The 21226-nt window shown below is 31.6% G+C and overlaps 1 protein-coding gene across 1 annotated transcript; it reads left to right on the top strand.

Annotated features, from left to right (window-relative positions):
• The first annotated feature begins 605 nt into the window (after nt 1–605).
• On the top strand, nt 606–18991 carry LOC113522647 (protein takeout). The gene is made up of 6 exons (XM_026908403.3): nt 606–865; nt 12674–12792; nt 13472–13593; nt 17095–17228; nt 17669–17818; nt 18657–18991. The coding sequence occupies exons 1-6, from the start codon at nt 793–795 to the stop codon at nt 18806–18808; spliced, it is 750 nt and encodes a 249-aa protein (XP_026764204.2). The 5' UTR covers nt 606–792; the 3' UTR covers nt 18809–18991.
• The last annotated feature ends 2235 nt before the right edge of the window (nt 18992–21226 follow it).

The following is a 21226-nucleotide window of genomic DNA, read 5'->3' on the forward strand; positions in this document are numbered from 1 at the left end:
AAAATCAACCCGTTAGAAGTCGCGAGCAAAAACTAGATTCCTATATAAGACATAGAAAATTACAGTAAAAAACACAGAAATTAAATTTTATTGTAATAATTAATAACTTTCTAGCTCTCTAATACTTAAAGAATCTCTCTTTAAAAATAAAGTATTTTTAGTCCTACCCTTAATTTAAATTAAGGCTTCTCAAAAAAACAGACACTAAATCTGATAAAACTAACACCAGTGTATTTAAAATTAATATTATTATATTAACTTTATCAATATCCAATAGAGGGGTATCCTGTCAATTGCAAAAAGAAAAATCAAAATCAATTCTAAATGAGGGCAGATATCACAAAATAAACGCACAAGAACATAATTTTTTTTTTTAGTAATGGCGAAAATGCTATTTCCGGCTTACCTGTTAAATAATAATAAATTTTACTCACTTTCTCTTATTTTATTTTACTTTTATCCAACAACTATATAGTTTGTGTAAATTTCAGTAATGATTTATTCTACAGGATCATTAGTAAAGCTATTGAACAAAAGAGCATTTGATATAAAACCATAAATATAAATAATTTTTGCGGTCAACGCTTTATGTAGAAAGGAGTGGGCTCACCGAAGAGACTGCAGTGAAACATTGCTTGAGCTGTAGCAGTACGCGCTGCACGTTAGCCTGTTTAAAGAAAAAAAATATCTTTGGTCATAAAAAAAAATAAAAAGGCGCGAAACGTGTCTCATTTATTTTTTCTTTTTATTTTTAAATATTGTTTTTCTAAATAGTTCTATGCTTATACAATAATGGAGAAATTTCAAATACAAATGTTATTGGTGATCTTCGCGGCTGTGATCGCGCAAAGTACATCGAACACAAGTAAGTGACAACATTCAGAAGAAAGTAGAAATGTGTGTTTTTGTGTGTCACTTATTAAAGTTAATGCAATACGTTTAAAATATAAATAAATATGTCTTGTTATATTTTAAGTAGGTGATAGAAAGAAATTATCATTTTATTCTATTGTTATCATATTGTCTACTATTTGCTGAAGTTTTGTGAAGTACCTACATTTTAAATTAATTTTATTTATTTGGCACTTGCTCCAATTATGGCACCTATTTAATTAATATCGTATCGATCTGAATTATTATTATATGGTATTAAATTAACAAATAAACTATCATTGTCATTATAAGTAAGTACATAGAAGTACCTACCTTGGTAAGGTACTTAAGTAGGAACCGCTAGTTAATATTTTATTCTATTTTTGATATTTCTAATTAAAAAAACTATATATTAACAGTTTATCACATTATAATTTACTGATTTTTTTTTTGTTATAACTAATACAATAAAAATAATACTAGTGACTTATAACACTGAAATCTTATGTTTATATTAAATAAACAGAAAAACTCTTGTATCACTATTCATGCCTGAAAAGGGCAAAATCGGTCTATAATAAAACGATAACCAGACTTTGTGGTATAATGAAAGGATCATTATCTATAAATTAATATTTTTTAATAATTTTAAATTTAAGGTACCCTACTTAAAGTATGGGCAGTAAAAATTAAAATATTTATATTTAAAGAATCATCTAAATCGGTTCACGATTAAAAACATTTCGAAACAATTGAATAAATGAGAAATCCTGCTTTATAAAGTTAATATATGCTGGAAAAGCAAAATGTGTCTTAAATCTCAATTGCAATTAATGCTCATGTCACTTTATCAATTTTACAAAAAATAAAAAAAAAAAGATACGAAATGGCAAAATATGTAATAATAAATAAATCTATGACACGGTAAGCCACTTAATATAACGTTATTATATTTGACATGTTTTATATGATATGTTAATGATAAATATGTATCATATTTCTCCAATTACCTACTACTGCGATATTAGGTACAGTCACTAAAAAATAAAAATTTCGATTTAAAACATTCATTACTCATAAAATTTAATTTAATTATTTTTTTAATTGCATTAATTTTATGATAGTTACCAATTATAAAGCACTATTATACCTACTTATACAACAATTAGTCCATTACCTTAAGGTTGTCTTGAAAAGATTGCTCTCAGCAATAAGACCGCCTTACTGTACTTATACAATTGTATCGTTGTGTTTGTAAATTGTCTTGTTTATTTCCTATATTGTATAATGCAAATAAACTATACTCATTCATTCATTCATTCAAAAGATAATATTAATATACGTATAATCTATACATATATAATGATATTATAGTAGTCAAGTGCCAGCGACGCGGTCTGATTCAGTTGATCGATTTCATCCTCATATTTTTAATACAAGTTCAATGCTACATCCAACGGAATCGCTCTATACCTACCTAGAAACGCATTAAAAGTAAAGTTATCGAGACTTTAGATTTTTTTATGGCTCGAATAAAACCATCAAGTTACCATCTTTCTTCTTTTGTAAAGAAATGCATGCGTTGCTTGTTTCTAGCGCTTTAATATCGTGTTATGGGGGAGAAGGGATCGTTAGTAATGCGGGCTTCCAGTCCCATTGCTAGCAATATATCCTGTCAGGTCGACCTCCACGCGGTTCCCCCTGGAAACCATCGTTAACAATTCTTGTTGAATTCGTCACGATGGGCTGACTGACCTGCTTTTTTCATTATTCAACCCCGCCTGCGTTAACGGGATACGCTGGCGGAGCACCAGTGAAGGGTGATTGATGAGAATGAAAACAGGCCAGTTAGCCCATCATGATGAATTCATCAGGAATTAACCATGATAGTTTCCAGGGGGAACCGCGAGGAGGTCGACCTGGTTGGGTGTATTACTAGCAATGGGATTCTTAGTCTCCATTGCTAACAATCCCTTTCTCCCCCTTAGCTACGGGTTTGACCCTCACTTAATACAAACATACATGATTTTCTATTGTCTGTGTATTTCTTCATATTACATGTCATCGTCATCATCATATCAGCCATTATCTGTCCACTGCTGAACGTAGGCCTTCCCTATAGTCTGTCATAAGGAACGGTCCTCAACCACCTGCATCCATTGACTCCCTGCAATGCATTTGAGATCGTCACGCCATCTATTGGGAGGTCGTTCTACCGTCCTGCCCGTACGATCGTACGGAGTCGCCACTCCAAGGACTTTTTCTTCCCCATCGGTTCTCGATTGCCATTTCAGCTTGCTTATCCTTCTATGACGGTCACGTTGGTTATTCTGCGGATATCCTTATTTGAGATTTTATCATGCAATTCTTTCTACTCTAAGCATAGAGCTCTCCATGGCTCACTGAGGAACTTTTACATACGGACAACGGTGTAGGACCGTTTTTAAGTAGATATTAATTTTATTTCGTAGAAGTATTTTTTCGAATGTTTTCGTTACTTAAGATTTTTCCATTAAATTTTTAAGTACTTACCAAATGGATTACAAAATCTATTTTAAAAAAAATCAAACAGTTAACAAAGAAATTAAGAATACAATTAAAATTGTTCGAATACTAAATACACATACTCCTATCTTATTTAACGACACAATTTAATCGCTTAATAAATACCTATTACTGCTGAATTTAACTATCGATCCTTATTACATCATATGCAATTTTTTTTTTTAATAACTCGAGGACGGTTAACGTGAAAGTCCACTTTCACTCATATTGTTTAATTTTTCTTTACTTTCTTCCTTACCGTTGTTCAATACGAGCTTAATATTTAATAAATTATTGATATTATATAACTACAAGCTTTGAACCGCGACATCGTCCGCGTGACCGTGGCGTATTGGGATATGTTTACTGACCAGAATAAAAGGCAGCCTATATCCTTCTCCATCCCATGTAGTATTTGCATATAAACTTTCATATCGATTGGTTAAGCCGTTAAGGCGCTATTAGGTAACAAACCCACTTTCACATTAATAATGTTAATAACAATACCTAACCAAAATATGAATATCTATACTTGAAAAACATTTGTCTTAACCCATTATCAAAGTACAGCTAAAACTCCTGAATCTAGAAAACTGAAATTTGTAACATAGGTTTATTTTATAATGTAAGAAAGGATTTTTGGTAAATTATAATGGGGTTTTGGTCATTATAATGGGGAAACACAACAGGAGCGGGGGGACTATTCATCAGGAATTAACATGATAGTTTCCAGTATCGACCTGGTTGGGTGTATACTCAATTGCCACGCGTGCAAAGCCACATGCAAGAACTATAGTAATATAAGAATGGAATGAAGATAAGAATGGATAAGAATAGGTACTTGCTCTACTTCAATTGGAAATAGTTTAGACTTGAATAACAAATTTAGAGCTCGGATTCAAAATATGTTTATGTGTAAATAAAATACATAAAAACATTCGTATTCTTTGGCGATAACTATATTAGTTGATAGGACCCATTCCATTTTCTAGTATCTAGAAATTATTTGTTCAAAACAATACATTCAACTTATTCAATCGATTGATGTGTTATATTCTTTTCTTTTTCTATCCAACGGGTCGCTGTAACTATAAATCTTCTTAATTGTTCTGTATATTTGTGTGCAATCTTCTGCACTTGTCCTTACTACTGTTATACTTCTAGCTTATTCGTGCTTTAATAAGCACGAACTAGAAATATAACATGACATCCTCTAAGAAAGGATTTTTGGTAAATTATAATGGGGTTTTGGTCATTATAATGGGGAAACACAACACCACGCGTGCAAAGCCACATGCAAGAGCTATAGTAAGATAAGAATGGAATAGTTTAGACTTGAATAACAAATTTATTAATTTGTTCAAAACAATACATTCAACTTTAAGCACGATCTTCTGCACTAGAAATATAACATGACGTATTAACGTCCACTTCAAATAATAGTATCAGTACCGGATTTTAGAATATCTTATTTTTTTTTTATGAACGAAAAAAATCTTCGCGCAAAACAGAAATTATACGAACTATGATTGTCTAATATTTGAAGTACACTTAATAGTGAAAAAAAAAATGAAAAGTGCGAATGGACCAACAACTATAAAATTTTCAACCTTTGAAACTACGAGTATTATTAAGAAATTAAGAATAGGATTATGAAACTAGTATTTTATAATTTCATAATTCATTCATAACCTACTTATTTGAAATTTTAATGCTTTATTGTTTTGCGTAAACATAGTTTTGAGATAGAGATTACAATCATACATAATATTATCATCATTATAACAACCTCATATACATATAAAACACAGGTCTCGGGAAAATATTAGGCAATAGTTTGTTTCAATAGAATTTAATGAAAATGTAAGCAAGTTTTATTTAAATTATTACAGCAACTTTATAAATGAAATTAACGATAATTCCAAACATTCAAAGAAATAATGACACGATGACATTTAAGCAAAATAATTTAGATAATAGAACCTGGAAATATTGATTAAAGACCCCTCATATATTTTTTTTTCTTAAATATCCCTCATGTACAAACATAGTCTATTAACGATTTTATTATATTAATAATATGAATATATATGTAGACTTTTTAACCCAAAATTTTTACTTTTCCGTGTGATTTTTTTAATATTTTCTTTTATACAAACCTTCACTTGCGCTTGCATATATAGTCTGCAAATGCTATTTATTTATATAGATTTTCCTTCCCTTGTAATACACCATACTTTGTTGCCCTTTTTTTTAACTAGGGTAAAAATCTTCCAAAGAGACCCATCCGCCGGCGGAACGACGAATGGGGATTGGGGGTACTGGGGGATTTTTACCCACTAAAAACACCCCGATATTCCTCACGGCGCCTACCCGCCGGTGAGTGAGACTCGCGACTAGCAATCTTCCTAGTCACCGGCATACTTTGTTGCCCTAGAGCTTAAAAAAAATGGTAACACGTTCTTTACCTCATTACCACACGGCCGACTATGAGTAGATCTAAGGTATGTCCATAGGTCTTTGAATACCAATAATAGAATCCGTTACATCGTATGAGAATGCATAATCCTTTGATCCTACTTAATGTTATAAATGTGAAAGTTTGGATATTTATTACTCCATCGAGCTTTAACGACTGATCGGATTTGAATGAAATTTACTACGCATATAAAATATATCCTAGATTAACATAAATTGTATTAATATATAGAATGTATTGTATTTGTATTGATTTATTTCAATGGTGTTAATCTAGATTTTCGGGTTGTATACAGTTCCTACATCTATTAGGATACAGTTAGTCCTTACTAATACTAATAATTTAAAACTATCGTTTGTTTATTGTCATTTTATTCAATCATGATGAAATTAGATACCGTGGATGGACGAAGAACAGAACTGACTTTTTACGCGACCGCCCAAATAAGGAGTGTAATATTTTCAAGCTCATATGTATATGTAAGTTTCTTTATTCCTCCATAACTTCTAAATAAGTGAATAAAAATCCTTGCATCGTTCGAGTAACACTGACTATAATTTATTTTAAAATAGTTTTTATTCTAATTCATAAAAATATCACGGTCACGAGGCCAAATTAAAAACCGGTCGAGTTTATTAACCAATTTAAATATAGAACTGAGCACGAAAAAATCTAATTAATAATAATATATAAAATGTACACGTCGATCGTACATACCTGCAGCAGTAATTACATAAACAGTCAGCTGCAAAAGAGGAAAGTAGAAACGTACCTACGCGTTGGGTAACTTGGGATAAGTAGCGGCACACCAACGGTGCGAGTGTCCGAGACAGAACTGTTACAGCATTCATTAATTTCTATGTAACTTCCTTTTTGCCGTTTGACGATATGAACATGCATATATAACTAGCGTAAATAATAAAATCATGGCTACAACGTGAAAACGAGAGAAATGGATGTAATTGAACAAAAATGCTAAGCATCGCTTCATTAAAAACAGGAAAAAGGGATCTTTCTACCTGTTTTCGGTTATAGAGATATTTACTGGCATTTGTTATATTTTTGGAGTAAAACAACTCGACTGGTTTCCCATAAACTTTGTAAATATGTATACATTGTATTTATTTATCTTCACGCTAAACCCTATACGGGATGAAAAGTAAAGTAAGTGAATAAAGTCAAAGACTTATATTTATAAATGGTCTAGGTACAATTTCAAATGTTCCAAGTGATCAAATTATTTACAGAGAAAGTTTGTGACTCCAAGCATTGATGAACGCTTACAATCTAGCAAAAATCATATGGAACCTCAGTAGCCTTACACTTGAAACGTTTCTACGTAACACTCACATACTATCTGACAGCATAATATGATATCGTCAATTAAAATCCCATAAAGATTTATCTATATAAAGTAAGTTCCCCATGTGTTCCCATCCCTTCTTAGTGTACATATTCTAAGAAGAGATGGCCCGTAATTCCAAAGGAAACGAAAGAATAAATTACGTCAACAAAGTCGTTGTTTATATATCTATACATAATATATAAACGATAAACAAATATCAGTAATTTTTTTTATTAATATTTTATATTACGTAAACACACAATAGGTGACTAAATAATAAATTATGACTTACCGTCTCTACAAAAATACAATGTCGTGAAAGTTTATACTAATGTGCTTACTGAGACCGGTTATAGCTAATCGTTGTACAATCATACAACTCTCCTAGATCAACACATTTACCTACTTTGTTTTGACATTCAACCGACTGATATTACTGGTATTCATAATGAAACAAAAATACAAGTGTTACGATTCATTATCTTTCGCATTAACTCCCATGCGGGGTAGATTAAGAGAACCGAAAACTTAGGCCCTTGCATGCATCTTTTACTTTGTTCACTTTCATAACTTCTCTCTCGCTTGAATACCGGTTTCAATGCTCTTGACTCCTAACTATACAGCACACATTCTAACTATAGGTTAATCTAAATCATCCCTGGTATATATATCATTCCATAGTTGATCATTTTTAGGAACATCTTTTGGTATACATCGCTCTATCTATATCTTAATTCATTTTACAGATAGCTTTGTAATTTACTTAGTTATAATTACACGTAAACGCTAAAACATACTCTGAGGTAATTGAAAAATTTAAAACTAAAATCGGATGTCCCAATTATAGACAATCAACGCTATGCCTACATTATCGATACCAAATAGTCAGTAGAGCCAAATCACGTATATTATCTACACGCGACTGTGTCACTATTAGGTCTACTTATTTTAATTGAGGACGGGGTCGCAAGTTCCTCGATTATGTCTAATTACCATATAGGTATTAATATCAACCTTATACGGTCCACTAGTGGGACAAGGTTTACTCTAAACTTGGAGAACGTATGAACATCTTTATTCAAATGAACCTTTTTAATCAAAGTTCAATTATATTTTTTGCGCTGAGACCAAAAGTCAATATTTATATGCAACTAGGAATGGCAATCAAGCAGACGATCCATCTGATGGAATACGGTATCTGTCAATTATAGACTTAAATAGCATTATGACATTACAGCTTACACTATGACGCTCATGGTAAATCTGATGTAATTTGACTTAAGATTTTGTTTCAAATGAATGAAAATGGAATGATAACTATGGGAATAATCCCTTGGACTGACAAGGTACCAGTAGAGATGATATGTAGCTGAAACGAAAACAGTTGACGCAGCATGTGACATTTACCAGAAATTAATCACAATGATCTAACAGATAATCGAGTATATTAGTAACACTAAGGCCATTATTCTCTTTACTAACAATCCCTTTCTCTCTCTGTCTTAGACAGTTTATATAAGCATTATTCTATTGGGAGTCTCCAATTAAAAAAATCTCAGATAATTTACATTTAGATACAATAGTATCACCAATTTAAAAGATCTTCTATATAAGCCTACTTAAATAAAGTTTGATTTGATTTGACTTGGAGCTTTTGAACCTCATTTGTTTAATTCAAAAGTAACCCTCTAAATAGAGTTCCAGCAAGAAATGGGAGATTTTTTTTAATGAATGATAATGGAATGGTAACCCTCGCCTGCGCTATCGGTATACATTGACGACCTAATAGAGTATATTACTAGCAATGGGATTACTAATTCTCATTACTACCAATCCCGTCTCTATCCGGAAAGAGATTATGGTGTATAAAAACCCCACTACAAGTACCTATCAGATTGACCTCAATGCAGTTCCCCTTGGAAACCACCATAGTTAGTAATTGTTGAATTCGTCACGAAAGGCCTACTGACCTGCTTCATCCTCACCTATCATCTCTCATTGGTGCCTCGCCAGTGTATACTGACAGCGCAGGCAAAGTTACTATTTAATATTCACCCATTAAAAAAAAATTGAGATTCAATCAATCGACTAGTAGCAAATTAACTGTAGTTAGAAGACGGACAACAAACGGTTTCGCGAGATAGATCGAGGTTCGCAGACAAGGTCCCGCGGTCATCGACCTCATCACCTGCTGCACATAGGTAATAGTTTTTTAAACCGGTTTTACTGAACTATATCAAGTCGTATTTAACATGTACGTATATAGAGCAATAGTAAATCCTATGACCTGCCCTAACTTAACGAGTTTATTGTTTTTTGTATACTACCTTCATATTCATTTCTGCTACTTCCATAAAGCAAATCTTTTTATCAGTATTTTTATATGAGCTTATATTGCGCGATAATTTCGTTATTTCTGAACCGATTTTGATAATTCTTTTTGTAATTACTTTATTGATTACATTAATACATCATAATTTACGTGTTTATAAAGAAGGAATTACAAAAATACATTTCTTTCGTTGCATCAATGTATCACTTACTTTTCTAGTAGATAGTATGGTCGACTGGGAGAAAGTGTCATTGACTGTAACATCCGCTTTAATGCAACAGTCATACTTTTGCATTGCAGTTTTGAATAAATATCGACTTCGACATATATGGAAAAAATAATACTTATATTCTTATTAGCCGACTTCAAAAAGGAAAAGTTGTCGGTTCTACTTTATTTTGATATATCCCCCAATTTGAACTAATTTAATTTAAATTTCACCTTTGCATTTTGCACATTTTATTGGTCAATAAAATGTGTATAAATAAATAATTTGAATAATTAATTTTCAATCAATAGAGTTTACCAATTTTGTTAAATGCGTGTTTTGTTAGTTTAAAATTAAAAGAAAAGAACTGCCATTAAATTAAAAGAAAAATTAGGTATGAAAATTTTTCTTTAGTTATAACGAAGTCTCAAATTCCGCTTTACTTATGTCAGTACAAATGTCAGAAGGTATATGTTATATGTATATGAAGGTATTTATTATTATTTTCTATTATATTTTCTTCTGTCACATGAATCGATTACTTAATTTTTTGGGTACTTTAGTACCAGTTTAATTTTATCTCTTATCACGATAATCAGCTCAGTAGGTGGGGTCACATTAGAAAGTAATATGTTTGGTTCGTATAATAACATAAGTTGTTTCATATAATACCATGTTCTAAAAATAGTATACCATTATTCAATCGCCTTAGTTTTCATACAAATGTTTATTTTCATGAACGTCGCATACAGATAGATACGTTTTTCAGTTTATCAATAAATGATATATAAGCACCAACTCAAGATAAACTTAGAAATGTTAATTCCTACTTTTGCCTGGCTGAAAATCCAACATATAAAATCCCATCTACGTAAAACAACATGCATACTGTACACAGTATTATTTTAACTGTGCTACTGCGCTAATAATTACGTTAAGAATTATTTATATTATATATATTTAATAAGTATATGTTTCAAACCTAAAGTTAATCCTATTAATATTATAAATGCGAAAGTTTGTAACTATGGATGGGTGGATATTTATTATTCTTTCGCGCAAAACTAATGAACTAATTTGAATGAAATTTAGTACACAGGTTATATCCTAACTACTACTAGCAGATAATTCATATATTGGCTGCGGGTGAATCCACAGGATACAGCTAATCTTGCATATAATGATAGGAACTACTTGACGGTAATAAAACGAAATTAAAACAAATATCCTTACGACTGCAGTCTCTTATGCGTTATATTTATCGACTGAGACCGTTATGTGTGAACACTCAAGAAAAAGCCCACATTTCGCCTAACCAGAGAGTCGACTCTAGATTGACATACAAATTAGGTATAGACCAGATTATGACTTACGAATTTTGGAGCTATACCTAAATATGGACAATAACGCTACCAGTCTAGAATACTAAATAAAAGATCTCATCATTATTTCAGTACTTAATGTCCACTGCTGGAATAAAAGATAATACTCCGGAAATAGTATCATATTGGCCAGCAACCATAAGCTTCCACTTTCAACTATTGTTTCACGCGTACAAAAATAAGCTATATCACACGATCTATTATAAACTCAAGGACCATTCCGTACCATTGTTTCAATAATGTGCACATTGTCTTCACTATCTAAAGTGTCAATGTCGCTGTGACAGTGATGACCGTTATGTAGACACAACTTGCATACTAATATTGGTTCCGTAGGCGTGCCGATGAAAGCTGTTAATTTTGGTAAAGATGTGTCAGCTGCTTGGTTATTTATAGCCGGTAGATTATGACTAGTTTTGTCGTGTTTTGGTATTATATTGCACTTATTTTTTTTTTTTGCAATCTCATATTCGTAACTATATAAATTTTTAAATGTGAAAGTTTGGGTTTTTTAATATAGCACGACATTGTGACCGAAAATAGGTAAAATATGGTCCAGGAATGCGAACAACTGAAAAAAGAATTAGAATATTGTCTTAAAAACAAAAGCGAATCTTCTCTCTATATAACTCTTGACAGATGTATGTTACTGGGTTTGTTTGATTTAGGAGATTTTGAATAACTAAACCACTATATTTATTCCAGATTACTAGTATAGTATTATATTATCTGTGTCTAGATATAAAGAGATTGCCAACCCGCTAAGCATGACAACAACTGGTAAAATTCTCTTTATGGATAAGGCTTATGTTTAATAGTGGACAGTTGACGGCTGAAATAATGGTTTATTCGCGACTAACGGCCCGTCCCGGCATCGCACGGGTGGACATTTTTAACATTTCCCTTCACTGCTCTGCTCCTATTGATAGCGTTATGAAAAGTATACTAAAACCTGCCCAGGAGTATGAAGAATAATTGTAACAAGTTTCGTTAAAATCCGCCGAGTAATTTTTGTTTCTATAACTAACATACAGACAGATAGACAAAAATTTTACTGATTGCATTTTTAGCATCAGTATCAATTATATGATAGTTATTTTAGAAATATATTTCATGTACAGAATTGACCTCTCTACAGATTTATTATAAGTATAGATAACGGGAACGAAGCACATGAATACGGCAATGGACCCACGACTCCGCAATCTAAATTTAGATCCTTTCAAACCTTTAAATAAAATAAATATTAAAACAGCTACAATCCCAGTTGGGGTAGACAGAGGCATTTGTTGTAATACCATTGTGGTGTACCTAAAACTTGACATGCCCACTTTTCGCCGAGCGTATTCCAAACTAATCTATCTACAGACCATCTAAATGTTCATTCGTATTTTATCCGGAAAAGTCATTGATTTTTTTGTGAAACAAAATATAACGTTTGAGTAATAGAATAGTTATAACTATTACTGGTTCCTATTTCAAATATTCAATTTATGTTTTCCATTTGCAGATATGTTCGGTGGCAGGTGTTCCCGGAGAGACCCTAACGTGGACGCGTGTCTTTTGCGCAGCTTCAACAGCCTCATGGAATACATGAAGGGAGGAGCACCCGAGCTCGATATCGAAGAGGTAATATTTAATCCTAGTGTACTGGGTGAAATCAGAATCATAACATAACTCAACAAACTTTATTGGCCACAAAACGCATGTATACATAGAATCATCATCGTCAAATCAGCCAAATGCCAATGTGTTGGCAACCGCAGTTAGGATTTGGTGACGTTTTAAGAAGGACGCTACTGCCCATCTCTCGACCATTAAGTTCCCATAGTCGCCTCTTACGACACCCACGAAAAAAAAGGGGTGGCCAATTTTATGCCGGGACTATACGGCGTTATATGTAATACATAGAATATTGATGCATAATGTGCAAATAAATTTTTTCCCCTAAAAAAAACATAGATCAATAAACAATAAATCAAATTAGTTATAAAAAAATAAATCAATCATATTAATTTCGTAGCAAGACACGCCGTGTCAGTTTACTACAAAAAATGTTTTGTTACCCCTTTTTTATACATATAACGGCCCAAATGAGAGGCTGAGTGGGAAATGTGAGTCCAATTTACATTGCATTAAGTACCCTTTTTTATTTAAATTTTCAACCAACTTCAAAAAGAAGGAGTTTCCCAATTCAGTTATATTTTTTTTTTATAATAAACGTAATAAAACACTATTGTGAGATTATTCAAAATTAATTCTATCATGATCGTAATCGCCATATTTTCAAATCACTTTTTTTTTACAGTCTGAACCAATAGTAATTGATGAGTTATCGATTGCACTGGGCAACGGACCTGATGGTTACCGCGCCACCTTCAAGGACATCCACGCCACTGGTGCCACCAACATGACCATCACTAATGTGAGGTACGAGGTTTAGTTACAATCTTGTCTTCCCCCTTTCACACCGATATATTTAAACATATGTGCGCATTTAGAGTAACATAAAATATAACGATATAGAATTCAGAAGGTAGCCCCTTGCTTGCAAAATACTCTGTCAGCTAATTTATTAACAATGGGGCTTGCATTCCACCCGAAAACCATCATGATTAATTATTGATGAATTCATGATGAAATGAATTGAATCGTTGTGATGATCCAACTTACCTGCAGGCTTAGACAAGTGATAATCGCTACCAAACTATTTCATATCTACAATCGCTATCACTCTAACGATGTCTAAAATAAAATGGTAGAATGAATTTATTTCATAGGTACCCCGCCAGTGTATACCAATAGCGAAGGTAGTACCATACAATTTTTATCCCATAAAAAACCAACCATAAAACTCAACTTCTAGGTATCCCACAACAAGCAAACAAAGTCATCAAGTTATTTAGGTATTACTTAAAATAACTAATTTTATCGTATGGGTCTGAGGATATCCTATATAGCTGAAGTTTTAATTAATGAGTTTCAGTAATCAGAGATCACAACAAATACTACGTAAATTGATTTAAATAAGCTGAATTAGATATCCATGCACAGACAAAATTACCTAAAAAGTTTTAAGTTTTCTTCAAATTCCATTAGTAATTAATTCCTGTGTAATAATGTTTAATATTATTCATTACCTTTTAAAAAGAAGTGCGCAAAATTCCCACGGCCAAGGAATATTACTGATTTTCACACAATTGAAAAACTGATATTCCCTAGTAGATTCTAAAATTATTAAATAGAAATTATGTGAACTAGCAACTAATAAACCCATTATTCATTATAAAAGATGACGAGAAGGAAACTTTAAGAATACAAAGTACTTATTGTTCAGCCTAAACGACGTAAAGTCAATACCCTTTCACTCCCATTGAAATTGACAAGTCATCGATTGGAATTTAATAACATTTTTATTATATTTTGATGCCGTTAGATTCCGTAGCACACGTGATAAGATAAGTAATTCTTTGTGGTTATAATATATTCATTGCACGTCGCAATGAACAAGTACAATGACACACTCTTTTGTATATGCCGACTAACAGCTTTGTAATTTTACGACCAGGGTCATACTTACAAAAGTAGCAAGCACTCATATTTTTATGAGTAACTCGTCACATATGATATGCATGCCTACAAGAATAATAAAGAAAAAAAATTTGTTTATTATTAATCAACTTCAAAGAAAAAAGGAGATTCTAAATTCGGTTATATTTTATGTTTGTTAGTTCAGAATTCTATCATTTATAAACCGATTTTAATTTTTTTTTTTTTATTTCAGAGGAATTAATTTAATTCTTTCAAATTTAGCTCATAGAAATTCGTCAAAATAGATTTTATAGTTCGTTTTTTTTAAAATAACTAATGGTTTTTCACGATTTAAGCCGATGTGTTTTTATGGGACAAAATTTATTACATGATAGTGCTATCAAACATTACAGCTTTTCCTAATGAATAATTATTTTCACATAATGTATACATAGAATTGATTTTATATTACTTACGACAAATAATTACTTTTACCTATTTACCTTATTCTTTGCAGGTTACTTGTAAGAAAACTATCATATGTTTAAACTCGTTTTTTATTAATATAATTTTCATCTCAATTTTTCTGTATCTCCTTTTCGCGTTCATACAATAAAGTACAAATAACATAAATAAAAAAAAATAAGTCTCTTGCCATTCTATGAGTCACATCATTGGTACAAAGAGATAAGTGAGTCCCATTGTGAATATTTATTGAACATTTCCAAGTGCAAATATGAGGAGGGAATATTTAGCGTCATATTCTTGGAAGTATTTATATGATCGATGTTAAAACCACAAAATTTCCATTTTGTTCTTTGTGAAGTTGAAATATATATTTAATTGTAAAAATATAAATAGAAAAAACATTTTATATTTTCTTTAAAATAACTTAGTTTAGCTGTAGTTGACGTAATTATGTACTTGCAAATACAAATAGCAGATTGGAAAAGCCGTTCAGAATAAATCTACGTGATATTGTAAATGTAATAATAATTTAAATTGTAAGAGATCTTTTGTCTATTAAAAAAATTAACAATTTACAATTCGTACCTAATGTCTTGTATTTAAATGCTTATAATAGGCTTTATAGCCAACATGATTATATATATATATATATATATATATATATATATATATATATATATATATATATATATATATATATATATATATACTGATATATTTTGTTTCATCATCATAGCTAAAAAAACTCAAGGTTATTGTTTTCACACACTTTCGAATTAGCACTGTTTTAATTTTTTTATTGATATATTTTGTTTCGTAAGGATTTCATACAAATGAATGAAATTTGTTGCTAAAAAATTATTACAACAAGGTGATATGGTAATATTACAAAAGTTGGTTTCACACACTTTATCATTACTGATATATAACAGTCATTACAAAGTTATTACAAAATAAATCTTTATAATAAAATTAATTCTATATTTAGCTATATTGATATGAATCAGATAATTTATATCTAACTATATATAATTATTATTTTCTTATTTGCTACACTTAGGTGAGTTTTACATTTGATTAATTGTTAGCATGTCATATAACAAACCAGAACGTCTAAAACTATAGCGTTTTATTAATATGTATTAATATCTGACATTGATAAATCTTTTAATTGGATTCCGACTAGCAAAAGCAGTACCACCTTTACTATTAAAAATGAATTTTGAATATAGAACACCTTATGTTAATAAACGTATAGTTAATCCTTTTCGGTAAATAATTTATGTCAGTAAAAATGTTATTTTAGGATATTTTTAATAACGTATATTTAGGTATAATGTACAGAAGTAAAGCGTGTATCGCAAAGACTAAATTGATTCAATTGACCAATTTGTCAATGGCTATAAACTTATTTGGCATAAGTAAATAAAAACAAGACTGTTTACAAGCTAGATTACTATTATGGTTTTGACATTTGACAAACACTTGATAATTCTGAATCTGGGTGTTCTGAGTTCTCTTCTATTTCCTCATAAGGCAGGGTATCCTAGTTTGAGGAGATTTTTTTTAAATTGTTTTTATGCAACTTAGAATGGCAAACAAGCTAACAGCCCACCTGGTGAAAAGTGATAACCGTCGTCTATAGACATGAGCAGTACCATGAATATGCCATAGTATACTATTTCGCCTATGATAGGCTGCCATTCCTGAGGACTCAGGTGTTATTCCTCTATCAATGTTTGTAAATTCACTGCCATATCCCACCCTTTATACCGAAACACAGCCATACAAACATAACTGCTTCACGGTAGAAACATGAATGGCACAGATGTGCACAAGCAAACGACTTTTGTGCAATGTCTCCCTCTGGATTAGACGATTGGTGTGATTATGTAGCACTTATATATTTATTGCTTTCCTACTCCATCTCAGATCAGATTTGGAGACACACCAGTTCCAAATGACGCTGTTCGGGCCCCACATCAGTGCTCGTGCCCGCTACCGTTCCTCTGGCGTGCTGCTGTTGGTGAGGGCTTCTGGTGGCGGTGACTACTGGGGCGAATACGGTCAGTTCTAGAACACCAACTGTCTTCAAATATAATTTAACCAGTGTATTTGACTCAACTACAAAGACAGTGAAACTACATTTTATGAAATACTTACTTTTACCCGCATAAATGTAAAAGTAAGTTAATTTTTTGTTACCTCTTGACGCTTTTAACACTCAACTAATGGCCATGAAATTTGGCATACTTATAATATTAAGAATGGAAGACAAGCTACTTTCTGTCACGACCAATCAATATACCCCAACCATGCCACTAAAAAATAATGAAAAAATTAAGTAATCTATATATATCCACGCAAAAGACACGCCTCGGGTTAACGGATGCATTTCAATATGAACAATTTTGACAAAAAAATAATTTCCCGAGCCGTTTTTACTAATAAACCATTTTATTTTTTTTATTAAATACCTACAATGTGTTAATGGTACGCTCACCAGATGGCGTGAAAGCGAAGGTGTACTTCCGCGGAGCGCCGTACACGCGCGGAGGCCGTACCTACCTGCAGCTGCGACAGCTAAAGCTTGACTTCTCTGTTAGAGACATACAGATGGGCGTCGAGAACCTACAGAATAGTAACTCTGTTCTACGTAAGTATATTGAATATTAATCTTTTCCCAAAATTGTATTTTTAACCACATATACAAAAATAAGCGAGTGTCCGTCCATGTTTCTGTATATATATATATATATATATATATATATATATATATATATATATATATATATATATATATATATATATATATATATATATATAACGTCGTTGACGTATTCTCTCATGCCTGACATTTCTGGTACAACAGGCGTCTACAGTAATTGTTTAACATCGAATGAATCACATATATTTTATTTGTCATGAATCTGACTTTTCTGGTATAATAGGCTTCTACAGTCATTGTTTAATATCTTATGAATCACATTAATTTTATTTGTCAGCTTTGTTCTATAAAAATAACTAAAAAATCTTCTTTTTAAAGTTATACGTGGTAATAACCGCCTGAAGACATTACAGCGCCATGAACATAGAAAATGTAATACTGCACTATAAATATCACACAATACAATGCCAGTGATACCATACGTGATGTTTCTGAGGATTATGGTCTTATACCTGCCTCCGAAATTCACTGCCACAACCCGGTCTTAAAACTAAAATAGTCATGTAGCATGACCAAATTTTTCACAATTTTTTGCAAAAAAAATTCTTATTGGTTGAAATTTTATAGTAATAAAATTCATTGAAAAATGTTTGTAGAAAATAACACTAATGGTATCAAAATTAAACAAAATAATTCACATCAACTAATTAGTGATGTGGGCTTCCACAAAATAATACCTAATTCAATAAAAAAAAATATACAATCGAACATAGAACCTCCTCTTTTGTTCAGTTGAAGAGTGCTCATAACGTTTTTTTATCTACAGAGGCAGCATTAAACCTGTTCATCAACACCAACGCACAAGAACTGCTGAAAGAGATGAAGCCGGAACTGAAGAGAGATCTAGCCGACAAAATGTCACGGTTCTTAGAAAGGATCCTAGAGAAAGTACCTTACGACGATTGGATCGTGGACTAACTTGACAATCTCTAATTTTGAGCTCTAAGTATATTGGTGCTAGTGATATTATAGAAATATACTTTTATAGTATTGTAATCGATGATTAAAACACAAAATGTTGATGACAGATTAGTGTTTGATCTATTGTTCAAATATCTAATTATATTTCGAAACAGTAAGAGCATATGATTAAGTTTGCATTGTTTGCAAAAGAACGATCCGAGATATTAGGTAATTTTTGTGTACTCGCGTACTAGTTTGGACGATCGGAATGTTCTATTTACAAGTAGCACGCACACAGTCAACATACGACCTAGTAGCTTGCGTTAGAGCGAGACAAGAACATTAACTATAATTTAATGACGAAGTTCTTATGGGGAAGCATCAAGCAACTTGAACAAAATCATAGACAATTAAACTTTTTAACTGACATCCTTAAAACCTACATGACTAAGGAAGTTTTTAACTATTAACTTTCTCATTTGTCTCTTGACTTAATTTTTTTTTATAATATTATAAGTAGAATTGAAGTACCATTTGAGTACAAACAATCGTTTTTGAAGCAATTCTTTACACTTTTCTAGATAAAACATAATCATTAATAATTTAAACCCAGTGATATTAAATATATTAGAAGAAATGAGAATTGATCGTTTGCTGAAACTTTTTTAATTTTCTGAGATAGGTATTTATTTAGATAATATTTTTTGGTCTAAACTGTATTATGTAGCTCATAGTATTTAGATTAAGTATTAATTTAATAACAAATTGTAAAATTAAATTAAAATATAATAAATATATTTTTTTTTTTTATTATTAACTAACACCCCGAACAGTTCATATAAAAACATCATAATATATGGCTGTACTACTACCTAAACATATTCATACTGTTTAGGTACCTATATACAAAAAATAGAACAAAATAATAATTTATTTGCATAAATATTGTTGAAAGGGCAATATATTCTGTTTTTAACTGACCATATTTAGATCAACGAAGGAATGAAGTCACCTCGGGAGAGAAGCAGAGTTTAGTCATGCTGTCCGGAGCATAGATTTAGGATTTTAATATGGAAAAGTCAAAATATGTTCATCCAAATAGAATGTTTTTAATGTTACAATGGCAGTGCTGCAATGATTTTAATTCGATTTATACAATAAGTAGTGGCAGTAATGGGTCAGGTCATGTTTTGTCAGTTAATTAGAACTGGAAACTATTTCAATATATTCCAGCACTTCGAGTAGCCTTATTTTTTTGTGATTAATGGATTCATGATTAGCAGAGTTCTATTTAGATTTTATCTGACCTGGGTAATATAGGTGAGTGGTAAAATTATTTTCGTTGTGTATATATAAACCACTTTTTTTATATATAAATATTTTTTTCTTTTGTCCTGGAATCCTATCTACCTATTCTGTTCATAAATGTAGATAAAAGTAGACGTCGCAAATACCTCGATTTTAGATTTAAGAACTAAACTTGTGTTCAGTACTAATCTACTTGCCTAGGGGGGAAGGGATTGTTAGTAATGCGGACTACCAACTCCAGGACTAGTAATAAACCCTGCCAAGTCGATCTCCACGTAGTCTCCCCTAAACAGTTTCGTGCTGAATCAGGCTAACAGACCTGCCTTTTCATTCTCACCCATCATTCCTCACTGGTATCTCGCCAGCGTATATTGATAGCGCAGACGGGTTTACCATTCCATTATCATCCATTAAAAAAAAAATCTACTTGCCTTGATGTTACAAAAGTTTTTTTTAATGTTGCTTGACATATAATGCATTTGCCAAAGACAAATGTTACAATTATTTATTGATAGCAAACCCCCTTTCGCCTATTTGACCTTTATTACTTTTTCCCATTTCCCAAGAAATTTATTTTGAAGCTCGAATAATTGTGTGGCATACTCGTTAGGAACTACTTGTAAAATCTTACTTCAGACGCGCAAGAAGTCAGCGCAATCTTTTCTTTACACTGCAACCGAAATGCGTATAAGAGCTATTCACAAAATGATGTTACTCCATTACTCAACCTACTGCCACGATGCCATTTCGTTATGTAATATGCCTCGAAATAGAATCAATGGCGCTGATGCTTAAGATTACATTTCGTCATACATTCAAGATACATTGAAGGCTAACACATGCAATGGACCGAGTTAATGATTAATAGCAATGTACAAAAACTGCACATAAATGGAAAAGAATTACAAATACATTATATCCATAATCAATATCCATATTTTTTTAATACTTAAAATGGCAACAAGCTGACAGCTTACGGAAAAGTGGCAACCTTTTCCTGTAGACATGAACAACATTATGGGCATCACAGATATTTTTAGTTTATGTTTTTATTGCATAAATATTGAAATACAAGATACGAGGATTTGAATCCCACCGATGCGCTCAGCTGGTTACGAGACGCGA

The sequence above is a fragment of the Galleria mellonella genome, unplaced genomic scaffold (assembly GCF_026898425.1).
Source record: "Galleria mellonella isolate WM207_F2 unplaced genomic scaffold, CSIRO_AGI_GalMel_v1 utg38, whole genome shotgun sequence".
NCBI classification, from domain to species: domain Eukaryota; kingdom Metazoa; phylum Arthropoda; class Insecta; order Lepidoptera; family Pyralidae; genus Galleria; species Galleria mellonella.